This window comes from Aspergillus melleus (assembly GCF_016097325.1).
Source record: "Aspergillus melleus strain CBS 546.65 chromosome Unknown contig1, whole genome shotgun sequence".
NCBI lineage: Eukaryota > Fungi > Ascomycota > Eurotiomycetes > Eurotiales > Aspergillaceae > Aspergillus > Aspergillus melleus.
This window is the reverse complement of record NW_025763370.1, coordinates 5366754-5385834: the sequence shown is the minus strand read 5'-3', so window position 1 is coordinate 5385834 and position 19081 is coordinate 5366754. Positions and strand designations below refer to the sequence as shown.

The window sequence follows — 19081 nt, the reverse complement described above, 5'->3', positions numbered from 1 at the left end:
TGACTATGATTTCCTGGTTTATGTCAAACTATCCGGTCGTGCCGTGTCTGGTTCCGTTCTGTTCTGGATATCTTATCCTATCCGGATAGGATTGGACTCGATAGACAGGCAGGCAAGAATGGTAGAAGACAGACAGGGTAGAGAATTAAATCAATCAAGTGAACACATATAATCAAAACCGAATAGACAATTATTCTCAGAAGAGTAGAGAAGCAAAGAAACGGAACCCCAAAAAACCGATACAAGAAAACAATCAGAGCCCTGAAGTCATCGAATCAACTATCTCAACTCAGTTCAAACATTGTTTCGTCTCTCAAGGAGTGTATACGTGAGTAGAGACAGAATCGAATCAACGCATCACAAAAAACAGTGAACAAAACGAAACAAGTTGGTGTTAAGATGCGATCGTTCCAATCGCTTGAATTAAAGGGTCGGCCGGCCTCGAGAAAGGAATGGCGTGGTTTGGCTTGGACGTTTGGGTTTGGATTTTCTTTTCTTGGTTTTTTTTGGTGGTTGGGTGTTCTGGGTTAGGCAAACAAAACCAGACGGTAGGTGCAATCTGAGTCTGGGATATTTTCGATACGATTCTTTGGTGTCTGTGTCTGGAGCTGTGTAGATCATGTCTAGGTCATCTTGGGAGACGAGTTGCTGTATCAAGTCCAGAGTTAGCCAGATGTTTCAAGAATCAGGTCACGATAACTGAATCGAACTGACTTCATCTCAAGATCATCCATATGATTACACATAGCCACAAACAGATCAAAAAAGAACGGATGCCCTAATTCCATCTCCACCTGCATAGTACCGCTACTCTTGAAAATATGTCTCGTGCGAATGATCATGGCCAGATAGTGCGCGCGAAGCCGATACTCCTCGTCCGTTGTGTTGTCGTAGGCGTACCGCGCAGACCGCAGGATCACGTCGATCGGGATCCCGCTCTGGAGGCCCTGCTTGCGCAGAGCGAGTCGCTTTAGGCCCTCCAGACCGTACTTCTCCGCGGCGCAGTATACTGCCGTGTCGCGGAGCACAAGGCCGGGGAGGCCGGACAGGAAGATGGTGGCTTCGCTGGATCCAGAATCTGGGTGGGCGTTCTTGAGGTCCCAGGTGTTGGTGTCTTTGCTGCGGAACAGACGGGGTAAGTAGTCACCCTTGTAGAGGAATTCGAGAACGCAGGACAAGATTTCAGGCTCTCTGAGGGAGGTGAGCGGTTGGGATCGTTGTGTTGAGAGGGGAACATACTCTTCTGGTAAGGCGATTGCCATGTTCATGGCGTTCTCTACATAATGGTCCCGGAGCATGGCCGCGAAGAAAGGTGAACGACACAAGACATCTTCGTGGGCCACGAAGAGACGCTGGTCCGGTCCTACAATCAAACTGACTATAGGGCTCAAGAGGGGACTAGAGCAGAGAGGTCACAATCAGTGTTTATTACTTTACATGATTTAGTATATGATAGATATTTTAACAGCAACATTTTGATGAACAAGAACGGAATAGCCCTGAGGTTATCTGAAAGATCACACTTACCTGTCCGTGGGCGGACTATCCATCCTCTCCTGCATCTTCTTCGCTCTCACGTGTCCGTGCCCACCGAAAGCCTTCTTGGCCGATCTGATCGACTTCTCAACCCTATCCTTGGAGATGAAGGAGCGCTTGACCGTCATGGCGTTGACGTCGAGGCCGTCCTCGTCCAAGGACTGAGTCAGAAAAGAGACCAGCGACAACCAGGTATAGAGGCAAAGGAGCGACAGGAAAAACCAGAAGAGAGGGAACGAACGAACGAACTCGTCGAGAAAAAAGAGCGACGCTGCCGAGTCATGCAAGTCGCATGAGGGGAGTCCTGGAAGCGTTCCCAGAACAAATTTCCTCTCGGAATCGCAAGTCTTCATGGGAGATGAAGACCTATCGATATGTTCGAGAAGGAACGAAGTCCTGGAGAAGAGGCTTTCGCGTACGCTGATCTACAGCCGTGAGGAGAGACGCGTAGGCGGGGGGGTGGTCGACTCTGAGGAGCGTGAAGAGAAGAAAGAAAAAGAAAAAGACACAGTGAAGATGATGTACTAGGATAGGGAGATCATGTGATGACTAGCAGCTGACCGGGGATCCCCGCTCTTTGCCCAGACTGTCTGCCTCTAGTCTTGCTGAGTATCGGTCATGTTTCGAGTACTCCTGGAAGGCTCACCTGAATTGAAGTTCACATGCTTGTTCCTGGAAACCCATGCGGCACTATATATCTTGGTGTTAAATCCATGCTACCACCAAGAACCACGAGATCAGGATCAATACAGGCCCAACAGACTTGAACCCACACCAAGAGTGTCACGAACAGATACGTATGCAACCAACCTGGGAACCATGCAATATGTTTGGAGTATAGATCTGGTAAAGATCATAGATGATGTACGCCGTCTGTGGCGGTGCACCCGTGGCGCATCTCGGGCAGTGACATCACAGCCTGAGCCATGCGTCGATCACCCCAAGTTCCTGAATGACCCATTTCCCAGCCTCTCCCTCCGCCAAAGCTCTGTTTCATGATTCTGCATGCATGTCCATCTTAATAATCTAATGATTTAATTTACATTTTCTAGCCTCTTGAACCTTTCCTTTGATGTCCCCTTACTGCTAACAGTAGATCTTAAATACACCCCTCGATCTGCTCTTTGTTCCCTCGGCCCTTCCGCCGTCCCACATTCCAGCCCCTAGACTGGCAAACAAAGCAAAGAACCAGCACGCACCGTTTCTGTCTGCATCTGTTTTCTTGTCTACCCATGGTTATTTGAAGAAAGATAGGGTCGAACCATACGCTTAACATGCAACAGTTTAATCAGTTGAAAAACTGGAGGCGCTCGTCGGTGTTTAGACCCCCGGCCCAGGACCCCGTTTTAACCGCCGAAGACGAACGGTTCCTACAGAATATCGTGACCGAGACCGGTGGTGACCCTGTCGTGTCGCCACCCGCGGAAGAGTCGGGTTCACGTTCTCCTGTGAGTCCTCTGGGAACCGACGCGCCGACGCTCCAGTCGCCCGTGTCGCCCGTAGAGGAATTTGGCAGGGAACTCGGCGAGGAAGGGCGCAAGGCCCGAGAGCTGGCGCAGAAACAACAGAGCGGCGGTTCGCAGACCTCCAAAACCGAGACAGCAACACCGATTGAGAAAGAGAAGAAAAAGCGATGGACTTGGCTGCGACGGAAGAGCACGCAGAAGGTAGGTTCCTTGCATCCTTGCAGACTGCACGTTCAAATTGTGATGGAAAAGAAGCATGAGATAACACATCGTCACTGGTTAGAATACAGAAAACGTGCGACCGGAGACTCCAAGCCAACCCCCGAGCCAGCCTACCAACGGTAACGATGACGAAGCGAAACAAGACGCGGAGGACATGACTGAGATCTTGGAGCGGCTGAATCTGGCGGCGGACAACAACAAGGTCATTTCCATCAGCGACGAGACCCAGGAGCTCTTGCGCAAGTTCAAGTTGATTTTCAAGGATCTCATCAACGGCGTGCCGACTGCCTACCAGGACCTTGAGATGCTCCTTACCAACGGCAACAAAACACTCCAGAGTACATACTCCAAGCTCCCTAGTTTCCTCCAGAAACTCATCGAGAAGCTACCGGAGCGATGGACCGAGAGCCTGGCTCCGGAGATCATCGCGGCAGCAAGTGATAGAGCAGGAAAGAGCGGAATTAACGTGGAAAATGTCGGCAAGGCTGCGGCTGCCGCCAACAAGATGGGGATCGAGGTGCCCAGCCTGAAAGAACTGGTTGGGAAACCGGCTGCGATAGTGGGAATGCTCCGGTCCATCGTGGCCTTTTTGCGGGCTCGGTTCCCTGCCGTCTTGGGCATGAATGTTCTCTGGTCTTTGGCCTTGACCAGTAAGTGCCGAAGAATCGATCACGTTGCCTATAAAGTTTAGTCTGCTGACAAGGCATCTCCTAGTTCTACTTTTCGTCTTGTGGTATTGCCATAAACGGGGTCGGGAGGTTCGTCTAGAGAACGAGCGTCTTGTCACCGAGGCCGAGATCGAACAGCTTAATGAGCAAGCTGCTTTGGACGAGCGAATCCGCGCTACGGAGACACCTACAACCACCGCACCTCAGGGGGCTTCAGCGGCGGAGATACGTCAAGGAATGCGAGAAGCTGAGCAAACCCGAGAATCGGCCGCAGCTACACCCATAAATGGGCCAAGTGAAAGTGGAGGAGCAAACGAAACGCATAATCCCCCCGCGCCGAAACCAGCACGCTCCAAATCGATATTGTCCATTTGGGGCCGGTCCAACCAGCGGGCATCTACAGCGCCGGCACCCAAGATCGAGCCATACCCGGGGACATGATTTTTTCTCTCTTCTGCTTTTGGTTTTCTTTTTCTCTTTCACTATTTCTGGCCTATTTTGGTTGAAGAATAATTCTCCACGATCTTGCGTGATTTGATCTGGTCGGGTTGATCTGCTGCAGATTTTTTGATACCACTTACGTTCATGTTTACCATGGAGAAATGGTGATCGTCCCTGGGAGGAGAAGAAGAAGAAGAAGAAGAAGAAGAAGAATAATAATAATTATAGCGTCAAGCTACCTCACGAGTTCCGCACCCCACACTGAAATTGGCCACCCGGTTCGTCAGCTATCTAATAATCGGCCGCGACTTCCTCGTCATCACGCGAGCCATGGTTGTAGTCTGGACGGACGGAGATCGCGGGAGAGTGGATTCGCAGTGGCAAGGACAGCAAATGATGATTGTTAAGAGTCGCAGGATTCGGGGATCGCGGAGGAAGTCAGGGAATATGACCGGCCATAATCCCGGAGGCCATGAGATCAGAATGTCATAACCAACAACGGGTTGATGTTGATCGAGACGGACGGGATAGAGGCTTCCATGCTAGTAAGAAAGGGCATGTAGTCGCAGGTACTGGACACGCCTGCAGTCGGCAGGGAATACCCAGGCGGTACCTCGACGGAGACTGCGGGGTGCAGCCAGCCATTGGCCAATCACGTGGGACGGGTCATGCCGATCGTGACTCAGCCGTTCATTCCAGTTTTACCGTAGATACCTCAGGCTCTCTAACCACCTGCCCTGCAGCCAGCTGTCCCTTTACCGCTCTTTCGCTCCAATTACGAACACCTGCAGCCTGCATGCCAAATCCTACTGAGTACACGGAGTAGGTTCATACACCGTACAGAGCTGTTTGGACGGGTGGTCTTTTGTTCTCTGCATTTGTCGCTACATTGTATCCTTCCCATTTACTCGTACGCACTGCTTTCTCTCTTCCGTCCTCGACAATCGTCTGATTCTACCCTTTCGTCAACTGATGGTAACGTCTCGCCACTGCGGTGGAGATGCCCCTAAAGAAGCTAGGAGCCTAAGAATCGGGAGGACTGTCTTCCGTCTCCATAGCAGACAATGACCCGAGGCAAAACTATTCAGTCCGTACAGAGCACTCAAATTAAACCAGAAATTTTTGCAAATGAACAGAGCTTTGATCATGATTATTATTGTCCTAAAGGGTATTAAATTAATTGGCGCCAGTGGCGGAACCCACCATTTCCACCTCAACGCCCTATCAGAGTATCCCATCTATTCCTTTTCATTATGTATTCGCAGGTAATACGAAACCGGCAGAAAAAAGTCTTAGCTCCGTAAGCATCGACTCCGTGGTAGTACTACGTAGAGCAAGATGAAAACTGCTCAACTGTGATATGCTTTGACATGTTATCACCATCGTATCAGATTTTTCTGACTCATCTCATCTCATCGACTCATCTCGATGAATCACATCTCAACCCGGGTTTTCCCCTGCGATCTGGGCCCTCGATGATGTCGGAGTACAGGATCGTGCAGAAATGCACGGTTCAGTCTATGTCCCCGACTCGATGGGGAATATGTATGTATGACTTGATGGACGCTGATCGATGATGGATTCAACTACGGAGGAACTAACGACACTATGACCTCTTGAGTTTACTTGCTTCTTCTGATGTAAATTTCAGTAGCCCTGAGTAGAGGAGTTCATTTTTTCTATCTTTTTTTTTTCTTCTGTTTAGACTTTAGCCGCCCTGTAGCTTGGATATCTGTACAGACATTATTCATGCCGTGCTCGGATGCAGTGTATGTACGACGGTCTACACGCAGCCTCCCATGGCGCATTCCACCCTGATCCCCTCATTCTTCACCAGAGGGTCGGTTCGGGTTGATCTACATTTGTTCGGAAGTCAGAGTATCCAGGGGGAGGAGAGGATTCCGTCCCTCCTCCCTCCTCCCCATCTCCCGATCTCGTAGGGATGGCTCGGCCCCGAAGAACTCAATTTTGTCTTGATACTGCTTGAAACACGCGAGAATGTTGGCCACGTTGACCTTCTCTCTCTCCTTCTCTTCCCTTCTGCCCCTCCTTGAATGTTCCATCGTGGTTCCACTTCCTCTTCGTTTCTACTTCTAGAAAGGAGAGACGAGAAAAGAGAAAGAAAAAGCGGATCACGGTCTCGAGGGAATCCACTTTCTCTGTATCTCTGCGCTGGCAAATTCTTGGGGAGAGAAAGGCGCTTGACTCGGATGGGCCAGCAGCTGCAGAATAAGGTACCCAACCATGCGTACAGCGGGACTACTGTAAGGAAGGGTACAGCGATGTATGTAGGAGTAAGGTAGGTAGTCCCCCGTGGTATGTATGTACACCCCCTCTGGATTGTACACTGAGGTGAAGTATGAACTATGAATCAATCAATGAGTCAAAATCCAGTAGAGTTCTGGATGACCATCATGGTGAGTCCATAAGGCCACTCCTGACTGGAGCGGGAGACTTGCGATCGCCTCAATTCAAAGACTTTGCAGACTCGTGTCTTTTCATTGGTTCCGATGCTTGCAGGCCAAAAAGAAAAAAAGAAAAATGAGAAAAAAAAAGAAGAGGCGGTGAACACTCTGTCCGACTAATGGGAATGCACCTGTTTATAGTTCATGACCAATCACCATGCACGCTAGTCTACAACAGGGAACTGTAGCCCCACACGGACCGGAAAAATCGAGCCGCCCCAAATGGGCAGGCGTTTCGTTCTGTAACGGGCGGCTGCTGGACGGAGTGACGCCGCTAGACTGCGCTGATCCGCTCGTCTCCCCTTCTGCTTTTTCCCTTTCTTCTAAACAATCCTCCCCCCCTCCTCCCCTCATTCTTCTACCGTCCCTCATCGCTGGCTTTTACTGTCTTCCCCTCCAAGTCTACTTTTTCCCTCTATATCAGATATTTGTCAAGAGTTCATTGCCAAAATGGCCTTCGCTGAGCTGTAAATCCCTCGCTGGGGAGTACGGCTGCCTTCTCCTGCTCCCCAGTCCAGCAGCTCCGAGTATTTCGAATTCAACTTGACGATATCTGTTCCTCTCTTCTGACGCACCCTTTGAAGCGTCGGAATTGCCCCTTACTACAATCTTAGGAGAAGCACTTTGACGTCCCCTTCTTGGACGGTGAGGTGCTTTCGTTTTCAACGAGCAAGAAAAAAGTTTACCTTCGGCTTCCTTCTCTCCCTCCCTCCGCTCCCTCTCTGATCCGAAGAAAAAAAACATCCTTCTCTTTCAACTACGACTTCTTAAAACCCATACCATTACGTCCTACGATCACGACATCTGTATCATCAGTTTACGCCATTTACGAATTGACGGTCGAAGAATAAACTTACCTGAAAGAAACCTCCCGACTTCCGAATCTCTGACGCAGATACTTGCGGCATACCGGCGGGTAGCAAACCTTGTCCCACCCAAACCATTAGACAGTACCAGTTAATACTGGTCAAGTCCCGCAAAAGAAAGAAGAACCTCCACCAACAATTTTTTTTTTTGATTAACCCCTCTCAATCCCATTGTTGTTGTCATCATACTTGGACAATGACGCAAACGAATCACTCCCCGAAGAGGTCCCCCATGGGTGCCGTCAAGGACCACAACCACAATTCGAGTCCCCTGTCGAGCCTCGTGCAGAACTCCACGCGACGATCAAACAAGGCCGTCTCCCTGGGCCCGCTCAATGCCGATAGAAAGCGAAGGGCGGCGTCGGTGTCCAGCGTGTCGTCCGTCTCGTCGATTGAAGAGCTGAGTGATGACGATGCGAACGGGTCGGAGGAAGATGCTGACGACGAGGACGAACGACCGGCTGCCCGGGCCCCGTCTTATGGTCGTCGCGATAACAGACCCCATAAGGCGGGGGTCAAAACCACGAAAGGAAATAAGAAGAGAAGGATGGCCGGATACAGCGACGACGATGATGCGTATGACAGCTCCGATGACATCTACGCGGCCGTGGACTACATCAGTGACGGCGATGACGATGAAGACCAGGACGTGGAGAAGCTAGAAGAGCTCCTGATCGTCGAGTCCGAGGATGAGCATGATCTGGGTGGCATCCTGTCCAACCCCAACGCTGCCGTCTCCGGCGGTGCGGCTGATGTTCACACCTGGACCGGCCCCAACGTCTTTGACGATCACATGCTGCTGGCCGGTGCGTCGTTCTTTGACGACGAACAGCTGTATGGTGCCATGGAGACCTTCGGTGAAACCGACATGGCCAGCGAAACCGCTGTGGAGACGCCGGTGCCCCGTCGGGTGCATTTCGAAGAGGACTCCGACTCTTCGTCTGACAGTGACTCCCACACGGACGATGAAATCCCGGGTGATTTCTTGCAACAGGACAGCTTGGATCCCCAGCTGCGTCGTATGATTGAAAACGACACCGAGCCCTACCGGCGGCATCGCCGGCAGTCGGATGAAATGTTCGCCGAGTCTGACTACGGTCATTCTAACATCTATCACGTGGAATCCGACGCCCGCTCGGAAGCGTCCGAGTCGAGCGGCTACGAGAGTATGCAGGATGATTGCCTTGCCAGTCTCTGGTGTTTATATGCTGACACACTTTTCCAGCCGATGACGGTGAAACTACAGATGAAGACCTCCCTCCTCCGGCCACGATCACGCATCCGCGATCCATTCTCCGCAGGGACTCTTCTGCTTCCCTGGCCCCGACCGCGGACGAAAAGACGGAGTCTACTTCGCGGCGCCGCGGTCCCATCATGGGGACGTTCGTCGCGGACCCCAACAAGCCCGTCGCTTTGGTGGACTGCACCGGCAAGCATCTCGTGATCATCCCGGCGTATGCCTCCTCCCGTCACGACTGGCTGGAGTCGACCTCCAACAGCATCTGTGGCACGGCCAACAACAGCCCGCGGGCCACCACGATGCACTTGGTCGACGAGAGCGACACGGACGCGTTGGTATCTCCGAACCGCACCGACCTTAGCCCGATGTTGGCTTCCAGTGCGAACCTGATGATGACCGCACTGGGCAATGAATTGGCACCTGGCGGCCAAGTGATGGGTCCTCCCGAAGCATTCTACCCGTCTCGAGACTTTGCTATTGACAGCTCGTTCGAGGACGACGACGAGGAGGACCCTGAGGCCGGCCTGAACGTGAATGACTTTATTGACTTCGGCGACGGGTCGTCGGACGAGGAGATGGATAAGCTCTTCGACGAGGATGCCTTGGCCTCGCCGACGACGACAGCTGCGCCCTCGGCCGTGGCCCCCAGCGGACCCCCGACCCCCAACCGTGGCGAAAGCCAACAAGCCAGCAGCGCCGAGCGGTTCTTGAACCATCTAGACCGCGGGATTGTCACGGCGTTCCGTCGCAACCACAACCGCTACCAGGCACTTCTGCGGTTACCGCAACATCGAGAGTTCATGCCGGCCAACTCGCCGTCACGACCTGCCAGCGTGTTCCGGCATGCAAGACATGCAGACCAACGCACTCCAACGCGGAAGCGCAAGGCCAACGCCTACACCGGCGGCGAGGCGGTACGACGCAAGTTGATGGATGCGCATCGACGCAGTCAACTCCCATTCTGAAGAGAGGATCTAAAGAAACGAAATTCGTAGCAGGCAGCCGAATAATGCGGAGACATGCAACCACCCGTTGCTTGTTGATGCAATCCTCCCCCCTCTTTCTTCCCCCCTCCGTGTTTATGATGACGATGTCTTGGATCCTTACTGGCACGTTCTAAACCTAAGCCTCTCCCTTGCTTCTTTTATTGATTCTTGTCTCCACTTTCCTTGTCCCACACTTTCCTCGTTACACAGTCTCTCCCACCCAATACACCCCCTTGAAGACGCTGGGGGTCTGGAGTGACGAGATAGACGTTCTTAGAGGGTGGATGACATCTGCATGATCGGGTAGCCGAACGAGAGAGACTGTCTCATATAGACGGATCGATCTAGACTTCGATCCGATGACGACGCAAGGAAGAGAGCGATCTGAACAGGTTGAGGGGGAAACCATCTCCATCTCACAAAAGAACCTTTACCACCTGGCACTTTTCTACCGAAAACCAAACAAAGACCGCCACGAAGGCCGGGACCGACCCCCTCCCCACGAGCAAAAAGTCTGACGATATCGGAGTTTGGATGTGTGCATATTTTGTTTACTTGATTTTGTCACGTGTTTTCTTTATTGGCAGAAAGGGATATACCTCTGATGTTTTTTTTTTGTTTTCCTTTTCCCACTGGAGAGAAATGGGATTTTGATTGGATGATCTATTCTTATCCTTTGTTTTTTTTTTTTCTTTTTCCTTTTGGTGTCATGTTGTTTTCCCATTCCCCCTTTCGAGGTGGTGACGATCCCCCATCTCAAAAGACCGAACTAGATCCAGAACCCAAACACTTTCCAACCAATGCAAAAACAGTTCAAAAGTTAGGGATGATCAGTAACTCAAAATGTAAGACGGGGAGGGATGAGAGGGGAGAGGGGGATTTTTTGCTCCCGTCAGACCGGCGGAGAAGTGACCACTGACCATCTGTCAGGGACTGCGGATACCACGGACACTTGTGTAGTACTAGGTCTAGGAGTAGGAAGTAGGACCAGGACCAGGAACTAAAAGGCACGGTGACATTGACAGCCCGACAAAGTGGATCTCCTCGGAGGGGAGAAGACCCCTCAGGAAACCTCCGAGATTTTTGACTCTCTGAAAGTCAATACTCCGAAGACAAAGACAACTCGATAGATAACTAGCGAATGGGCCTGGGGACCACCGCCACAGATGCCACCGATGCAACCGTTTTAAGGGGAATGAGAATATCGTGCGACACCGCCAAGAGGCGAGGCCGAGCGACTCAGCGAGTCTCCTCCGCCCTTGTCGTCTGATCGGTCGTTTGACGGCGTCTTGCCATGTCTCGGTCGGTAATTAATTTGTCTAGGGAATAAATAAATGGATAGGTAGGTAGGTGGTACGAGGGAGGCAGCCATGTTTTTTCTTGTCCTCTGTTTTCTCTTGGTTGGCGTGCGTGCACAGTATGTGTGCTCTGCATGTATGTAGGTAACCCTGCTGTTAACAAATCACTGAACAATAACAGAAAAGACCAGAACAACAATAAGCAGCGACAATCATCGTCAGCCCAAGAGACCGGGTTTGCTTGGGCTTAGGCTCTTAGCGAGAAGGGGGGGGGGGGGGGCCGCCATTGGATCCGAACCCTGGGAGATTATACGCAGACGCAGAACTGCCTAGAGTAGGTAGCGCCTAGTGCCTAGTGCCTACTCCAGTACTTCCTAGTGGCTAGTGCCTGCCTAGCCTAGGACCTGGCGGGTAAGTCCAGAACTCCCCGACCCATGATATTAATAGCAATGGGCTGACACCGACGAGGTTTCAGCGAGACGCCCACCGGGACGATACCGGTTATTGGCTGCTGGGGTGCAAAGTTGGCCCCCCCTTCTTTTTCGCCTGCAGGATGCTTTTCCCTCGTCCTGTTGTCCGGGCTTAGCCTGGTGGGGTCTAGTGGGGAGGGTTAGTGGGATGGGGGTGTTCTTGGGATCTCGTTAGATTGAGTGTCTGTTGTTACTACTCCGTAGTTAGTCGGTGGACACTACTAACTAGACGGACAGTAGAGACTAGAGGGCACGGAGAAGACTTGACTTGGAGTAGTTACTACTAGTAGGAATTGGATGTTATCAGTCCGATTATTCTGACTCGGAGGTTGTCCTTTGCTAGTTATGGTAGAGAGTTAGGGCTTGATGTGAGGTGTCAATTGTCAGTGTCAAACAAACCCCGGTAAACTTTCTGCAAGCGCTCTGTCAACCCGTGACTCCGGCTTTGTACTAATCTTTCTTTTCTTTTTCTGTTCGTTCTTTCTTTCTCTTCACCACTAACTGATTATTCCTGATTTCTCCCCCACCCTGATTGAATCCCTCCGTCATCCATCGAATCGTCAGGAATCCACTTCCCTGTTCCTATCCCTTCCAGACCGTGATCCTGCTCAATTTCCACCGTCTCATTGGGTGGCGTCGCTGGAGTTCGTTTCCTCCACCTCATCAGCCACCAGTCCAGGGCAGCTCGAGAGCATCCAGTATTGTATCTTTGTGTGATTGGTGGTCCTTTCGCGCCCCATATCTCTTGTCAGGGTGTTCCTGCACTAGCGGAACAGCCGGCTGCCCTCCATTGGAGAAAGCCATGGCCTTTTTCGTCGTCCGTCGTACCAATCCCCGCTGGATGCCTCGCCGGCCTTTCTCAGATTGTCTTACATTTTTATTATTTTTATTTTTATTTTATTTTCATGCCTGACTAGCTCGATTGGAATTCAAGTTCCAACTAATGCTTGTCAGGACGGTTTCCGTGCCCTTTGGGGTCCGGCTCTGTTGACGCCCGTCTTTCCCGTCAGGAACCCTGCGGCTTGGTCGGTGTGTCTGTGTCCATAAGAAGGGTCCTGCTGCCTCCGTCCATGGGGCCATCTTCCTTTCTCTTTCTTTCTTCAGTGTTGTGTGTTTCTTTCTTTCTCTATAATTCCTGTCGTTGAGTTGCGTTTCTTGTCTTTCTTTGACCGGGAAAGGCAAAGACCATTCGTTCTATTTGGGGATCACTCTTTCATCGCCCATCTGTATTGTTGTCGCTGGTCTCCGATAATAATATCTTAATTTGTTTCTTCGTCCTAACTATTACTACTCCCGTCGGATCTATTCTTTCTCTATATCATTCTTTCAGATCTTTTTGATCTATTCCTGTCATCATGAAGTTCTCGACTTCGGTTACTCTCTTTTCCCTGGCCGCTATGGCCACTGCCCACCCCCGTGGGTTGGTATGTCCTCTTGTCCCATCATTTTGGCCCCAGGTTATCTCGTATATCTTGCTGACGTGAGTAGTGGTGGGGTACTGATACCTGCTATCCCAGCCCCGAGAACAGTGACAATGACTGTTCCGAGGAGCAGCGCACCGGTTTCAACTGGGGTGGCATCGGCGAGGGTGACTTCAGCCACTACGGTGGCTTCGACTTCTCTGGTTTCTCCATGAAGCACAAGTTCAGTGGTGCCGTGTCTGGCGGCTTCGGCGTGAGTAACCTCTTTGGCTTGATCTACCACCGACATCAACTAACGACTCGGTTAGGGCAAATGCATTGAGGGTAAGGTTGGCAAGGGCTCCAACTCCGGCCTCCGCTTCAACGCCGGCAAGGCCTTCTCCGTCGGTTCTTTCCGTCTGGCTACCTCCAAGAAGGCCGACATCCACGTCGTCTACGGCATGCCCGACGGCTCCTCTTGCAAGCAGGTCGCCTCCTGCTCGCCCGAGGGTACCGATGTCCGCAACGAGCAGTGCGGTGGTGCCACCTCCGTTCACTTCCAGCTGCCCGAGGACCACGAGGACGATGAGTGCGACCTGGGTATTCACACCATCGACTTCGACTGTACCCCCGGTACCAAGAACCCCTCCCACTCCATCGAGCTCCCCAGCCACACTGCCACCCCTCCCTCCCACCAGACCGGTGCCCACGGCCACAGCTCTTCCGTGCCCGTCATCCCCGGCCACTCCACCACCCATGGAGGCGCCGTCACCAGCCCGGCTCCCAGCACCCCCGTGAGAATGACCACCTCTACTGTGTATGCTACCAGTGAGATCACCATCACCAGCTGTGCTCCTACCGTCACCAACTGCCCGGCCGACTCTACCACCGTCGTCACCTCCACCATCCCCGTGTCTACCACCGTCTGCCCCGTCACCGAGACTGAGGGTGGTGAGAACGGCGGTGTCCCCACCCCCACTGGCGTCTCCCCTGGTGGTGGCTCGACTGGTCCTTCGGGCCCTGCTATCACCTCTCCTGCCGTGACCGGTCCTTCCCCCACCGATGACGAGGATGTCACCACCACCGTTGTCACCTACGAGACCGTCACCACCTGCCCCGTCACCGAGACTGCCACCGAGGGCGGCAAGACCACCACCTCTGTCTACGAGACCGTCTCCACCGTCACGCTGACCTCGACCTCGACCATCTGCACCAAGTGCACTGCCAGCGCCACCGCTCCCCCGACGGTGCCCACCTCGGTTGGCCCCATCGGTTCCTCGTCGGCCTTCACCCCGGCTCCCTCGGACTATACCACCACCGTCATGACCTACGAGACCGTCACCACCTGCCCCGTCACCGAGACTGCCACTGAGGGCGGCAAGACCACTACCTCTGTCTACGAGACCGTGTCGACCGTCACCCAGACCTCGACCGCCACCTACTGCCCCAAGTGTGCTGAGAGCACCCCCGTGGCTCCTCCCACTGAGGCTATCCCCACCGACGTTGCTCCCGTCACTACTCCCGCCGGCCCTGCTGTCACCACCATCGTGACCTACGAGACCGTGACCACCTGCCCCGTGACTGAGACCGTCACCGATGGTGACAAGACTAGCACCCATGTCCGCACCACCGTCTCGACCCTGACGACCACCTCCGCCAGCGTCATCACCCCTACTGGCGTTGCCCCCGTCACTACCCCGGTTGCCCCTGTCACCACCCCCGCTGGCCCTGCCGTCACCACCATCGTCACCTACGAGACCGTGACCACCTGCCCCGTCACCGAGACTGTGACGGAGGGTGACAAGACCACCACCCACGTTCGCACCACCGTCTCTACCCTGACGACCACCTCCGCCAGCGTTGTGGTTCCCACCGGCGTTGCTCCCACCGGCAAGCCCCCCGTCGTCACTGGATCGGTGCCCGAGACCCCCGAGACCCCCGAGCAGCCCTCCACCCCTTGCCCCAACGTCGTGCCCAAGTGTATCAACACCTGGCTCACCAAGATGCCCAAGTGTGACTCCAACAGCGAGGCTGGCTGCTTCTGCCCTTCGGCCGAGTTCACCGACAAGGTCATCTCCTGTGTGCAGGCGTGGGGTGCCTCCGACGAGGAGGTCCAGGCCGCTCTGTCCTACTTCACCGGTATCTGTGCCGCCTACGTTCCCCAGAACCCCGGTATCGTCACCGCCATCCCGTCCACCATCACCCTGGTGCCTTCGGCCGGCGTCCCCAGCACCACCGGTGTCTCCCCCGTCACCCAGGCTCCTAAGCCCACCGGCGGCGTGACCTCCCCTGAGACCACCGCCCCTGCTGCCCCTGCTCCTCCCGTGCCCGTCTCCGCCACCACGATCACCTACTCCACCTACACCGTGACCGTGCCTCAGGTTGCCTTCAGCACCGCCACCTCCGGCCACCAGACCACCGTCGGTCTAATCCCCGGACCTGCCCCCACCGGCGTGTCCCCCGGCGGTAACAACGGCGGTGCCGTGACCACCATCCCCAACCCCTGGGGACCCTCCTCGACCTGGGTGAAGACGCACGCCGGTAGCTCCACCGCCGCGCCTACTCCCTCGTCCACCATCCCTCTGTCCAACGACGCTGCCTCGGCCAAGGCCGTCAGCTTCTGGTGGGGTGTTGGTATCGCCGCCATGATGGGCATTGTCTACTAGATTAGATTTTGACCTGATTGGGGGGATGTTGTTGGAAGATGTAATTCATCTGTCATTGTCTTCCTTTTCTTTCTTTCATTAATATATCTTTGATATCGATTTGTATGAGAGTTAAAAAGAAAAGATGGCAGATTGTTGTTGTTGATGTGTGTATATGTAGATTTGGAATTGAGTTTTTGTTGTTGGCAAGATGTGCTTTTTGAGAATGACCTAGCCTAAAGATTTACACATTTAGAGTAATATTATGGTATATTATCATGTTCTAGTTTGGCTTCTTCTGAGTAGTATCTTTCACTAATAGCTATCTCATGCTGCGGTACCCGTATACAATAGACCTTAGGCGAGAAACCCATCACCACAACATCTCAGCCAAGAACGAATGAACCGCATACCCCCCCATAATACGGCCTCAAAACCCGCAACAGATAATCCGTCCAATCATTTTGCCACCTCCACACGTACAACGCTTTCGCGAATTCCCAGTACTCGGGATACCAGCCGCTGAACTCCCAATCCAGGATCCCGGTGACGGACCCCTCGTGGACCATGATGTTTGCGTGTCGGAGGTCTCCATGCGTGAATACGATCTGGTGGTTGGTTTCGGAGAGCATGCCGGATAGGAAGCTTTTGATGTGGCGCTTTGGGACTTTGAGTTGGTAGGCGTCGATTAGTGTGTTGTTGAAGGTTTCTAGGGAGGGGAATGGTCCTTCCCCTGTTTTAGCACCTGTACTACACAACTATAGCTATTAGGGACTGGGAACAGCTAGATAGCTAGCTTACCTCGCGTATGATAATACTCCAACATCGGATCCATCACAGGTCCAGAATCAACGGAACCTATATACCCAGGCGCATGTATCCGGCGAAGCTCGTGGAAATACGCTTTGAGCTGGTTGGCGATACGAGCCTTTGCGCCCTCATCATACCCATCCCAGACCTTATCAAGAGTCTGACCCTCTACAAAGTCCATGAAGATATACGTATCGAACAGACTCCCGTAGTCGCCGATATCGCGATCTATCGGGCCGTAGGTGTAATAAGCGAAGACCTTTGGCTCGGTACAGTTTCCGTGTTTTGGTCCACAAATATCATACTTTTTGCTTCGCTGGGGGTGACATGCGAGCCGAATTTCACGGCGATGGTGGGTGCTATTCGTGCGATTTTCACGCCGCCCCAGTTGAAGATCGTGGTTTCGGGGGTTACCTTTTCATTGACGTCGGTTGGGGAGGGGACTGTGAAATCTGGGGCGGAGAAGTGGATGGTTACGTGGCTGTTTGCGAAGGGGGAGGGATCGGTTGGGGTTTCGTCTGGGGTGGACATTTTGGGGATGGGGTTGGGATTAACTGGGATTGTTTGGTTGAGGATATTTGATGATGAGAAGAGGTTAGGATGAGGTAGGGTTTTGGGTAGGGATGCGTTGGTCATATGATCAGCCCTAGTTCGGTACTCGGGCTAGCTGCGCTTTGTCTTTATCAGGGCCTCGGTCGTCAAGAGGATACCATGCATTCACCCTGTTGTATGGTAAAGGGGAGCTATCAACAATAGAATAGACCTGCCCTGCTGTTTAGCTCGCCATGTCATCTGCTCAGGATGTCAACCCAATCCTCCCTCTCGATCAGCCTGCTACCGCTGAGACCCCTAATGTAAGTGTCTAGCCCCCGACTAGGCATCTCTTCAAACCCACTAACCAACAAAGGAGAAAGTACTATCCCTCGACCTCGAAGAGAACGACTTCCTCTATCGAATGCGGAAAAACCAACGAATTGTCTACGTCTCCGTCTTGGACGGTGACATCCTCCCCCCTGACTCTTATGGCAGGACAGACAGCTACCAAATCCTGTCAAAGCTGCAAAACATCCCAGAATGGAACGAGGCCTGGACTACACTCACAGTCCGAAGAAACCCTCATGGCGTTATCGAAAGTACTCCGGACGAATTTCATCCTCACGGTCTAGATCTCAAAAGCCTTGACGTTACGTCTACTAGTGTCCCGTTCTACGACTTCACCGATTTGACCGTTACATCACGGATCAGCGATCGTTTATCCCGAGTGAATTTGAATTATGGCGATGGCGAGTCCTTGATCCTAAAGATCGCGCGATTCGCACATGAATTCCCATACGTCCAACGCGAAATATCAATTTTTGAAATAATCTTCTTTTAGACGTTTTTATTCAATGTGAGAGAGATAAATCTCTATATAAAAATTATAGTGAATGAAAAATTTCCATATAAAATCAGCGGGAGACGGCGAAGATCCCTAAAAATCATGGATTGAAAATTGATCATTAATTCCATAAAAATTGTATCGAAATTGATGGGGATTGTATTAAAACTAATGAAGATTTTTTATGAAATTAAAGAAAATTATTTAATTAACGTTGAACTTGTAAAGATTTTTCTTTTCTTTTATAATATATCAACTTTTATTTATTATTTATTAAATGGATCTAATTCATGGTTTGAAAAAATTATCACGCATTATAAAAATTGAATATAAATTTTTTACATTTTCTTTTTATCGCATAACTTGATATTATAAATCAATTTAATCAATTCTCTAACGCTAATCTCTCAAATTATTATAGAGATCATCTTGACAATCTTTCATATATTTTATTAAATTTTTTACAGCCCTTTACATCTGATCTCAATTATAATTAAACAATAACAATAAATACTTCAATTTCGCTATTTAAATTTCTTTAGCCAATATTAAACTCTGATATCTTTTGACACGTAAATCTCAATTGAACAAAGATTTATATATTTTATAAAGCTATGTCAAAAGAACAATTTATTTCTTGATGGTTGCAGACACAATATGTAATTATAAAAGAAAAAAATAAAAAAGTTTATTGAAATGCGAAACATATTCCAAATATATAAAATTATTTTGATCAAGTAGTCCATTAATTTATTAATGAAACAAAAATTATATGTCAAAGATATAAAAAAGTCCTTTCCCATCCACATGATAAAGAAAATGAAACAAATTTTATGAAATGCTATCTTGAATCAAATTCATGTTAAAAGATTGCTAATAATCGATTAAAACAACAAAGTATTCAACAATCATTTAAGTTTATAATATTTTTATTCTATTTAATGTGTTAAAACTTATATACTAAATTCTTCTGAAAAATAAACATATCTTAGTTCATAACAATTTAAAAAGATTTTTATTCAAAATCAATGAACACATAAACAAATTAATTTAATTGTTTAATCATCACTTCCATTTCAATTCCTAGCTCATAAAAACTTTGCGAAACTTATTGAAATAGCTCAATTAACTTCATTAAAATCTATGTTTTTCACTTCATTAACTGCTCATCGTCACCTCTAATCAATAAT

At 50.9% G+C, this 19081-nt stretch overlaps 6 protein-coding genes across 6 annotated transcripts; 4 read left to right on the top strand and 2 right to left on the bottom strand.

The window, feature by feature from the left end:
- Positions 1–623: 623 nt before the first annotated feature.
- LDX57_001904 (uncharacterized protein) lies at positions 624–1889 on the bottom strand (the record flags this gene model as incomplete). Its single annotated transcript, XM_046083551.1, has 4 exons — positions 624–648; positions 715–1191; positions 1240–1398; positions 1528–1889. The coding sequence occupies 4 exons, from the start codon at positions 1887–1889 to the stop codon at positions 624–626; spliced, it is 1023 nt and encodes a 340-aa protein (XP_045939508.1).
- A 921-nt stretch (positions 1890–2810) lies between these two features.
- Positions 2811–4333, top strand: LDX57_001903 (uncharacterized protein; the record flags this gene model as incomplete). The annotated part of the gene is made up of 3 exons (XM_046083550.1): positions 2811–3203; positions 3286–3874; positions 3939–4333. 3 exons carry the CDS (start codon positions 2811–2813, stop codon positions 4331–4333), a joined length of 1377 nt encoding a protein of 458 aa, XP_045939507.1.
- A 3527-nt stretch (positions 4334–7860) lies between these two features.
- Positions 7861–9869, top strand: LDX57_001902 (uncharacterized protein; the record flags this gene model as incomplete). The annotated part of the gene is made up of 2 exons (XM_046083549.1): positions 7861–8830; positions 8890–9869. The coding sequence occupies 2 exons, from the start codon at positions 7861–7863 to the stop codon at positions 9867–9869; spliced, it is 1950 nt and encodes a 649-aa protein (XP_045939506.1).
- A 2834-nt stretch (positions 9870–12703) lies between these two features.
- On the top strand, positions 12704–15724 carry LDX57_001901 (extracellular serine-threonine rich protein; the record flags this gene model as incomplete). Its single annotated transcript, XM_046083548.1, has 3 exons — positions 12704–13082; positions 13147–13332; positions 13388–15724. The coding sequence occupies exons 1-3, from the start codon at positions 13014–13016 to the stop codon at positions 15722–15724; spliced, it is 2592 nt and encodes an 863-aa protein (XP_045939505.1). The 5' UTR covers positions 12704–13013.
- A 365-nt stretch (positions 15725–16089) lies between these two features.
- LDX57_001900 (uncharacterized protein) lies at positions 16090–17044 on the bottom strand (the record flags this gene model as incomplete). The annotated part of the gene is made up of 3 exons (XM_046083547.1): positions 16090–16448; positions 16505–16741; positions 16819–17044. 3 exons carry the CDS (start codon positions 17042–17044, stop codon positions 16090–16092), a joined length of 822 nt encoding a protein of 273 aa, XP_045939504.1.
- Positions 17045–17298: 254 nt separating this feature from the next.
- On the top strand, positions 17299–17888 carry LDX57_001899 (uncharacterized protein; the record flags this gene model as incomplete). The annotated part of the gene is made up of 2 exons (XM_046083546.1): positions 17299–17367; positions 17421–17888. 2 exons carry the CDS (start codon positions 17299–17301, stop codon positions 17886–17888), a joined length of 537 nt encoding a protein of 178 aa, XP_045939503.1.
- Positions 17889–19081: the final 1193 nt, after the last annotated feature.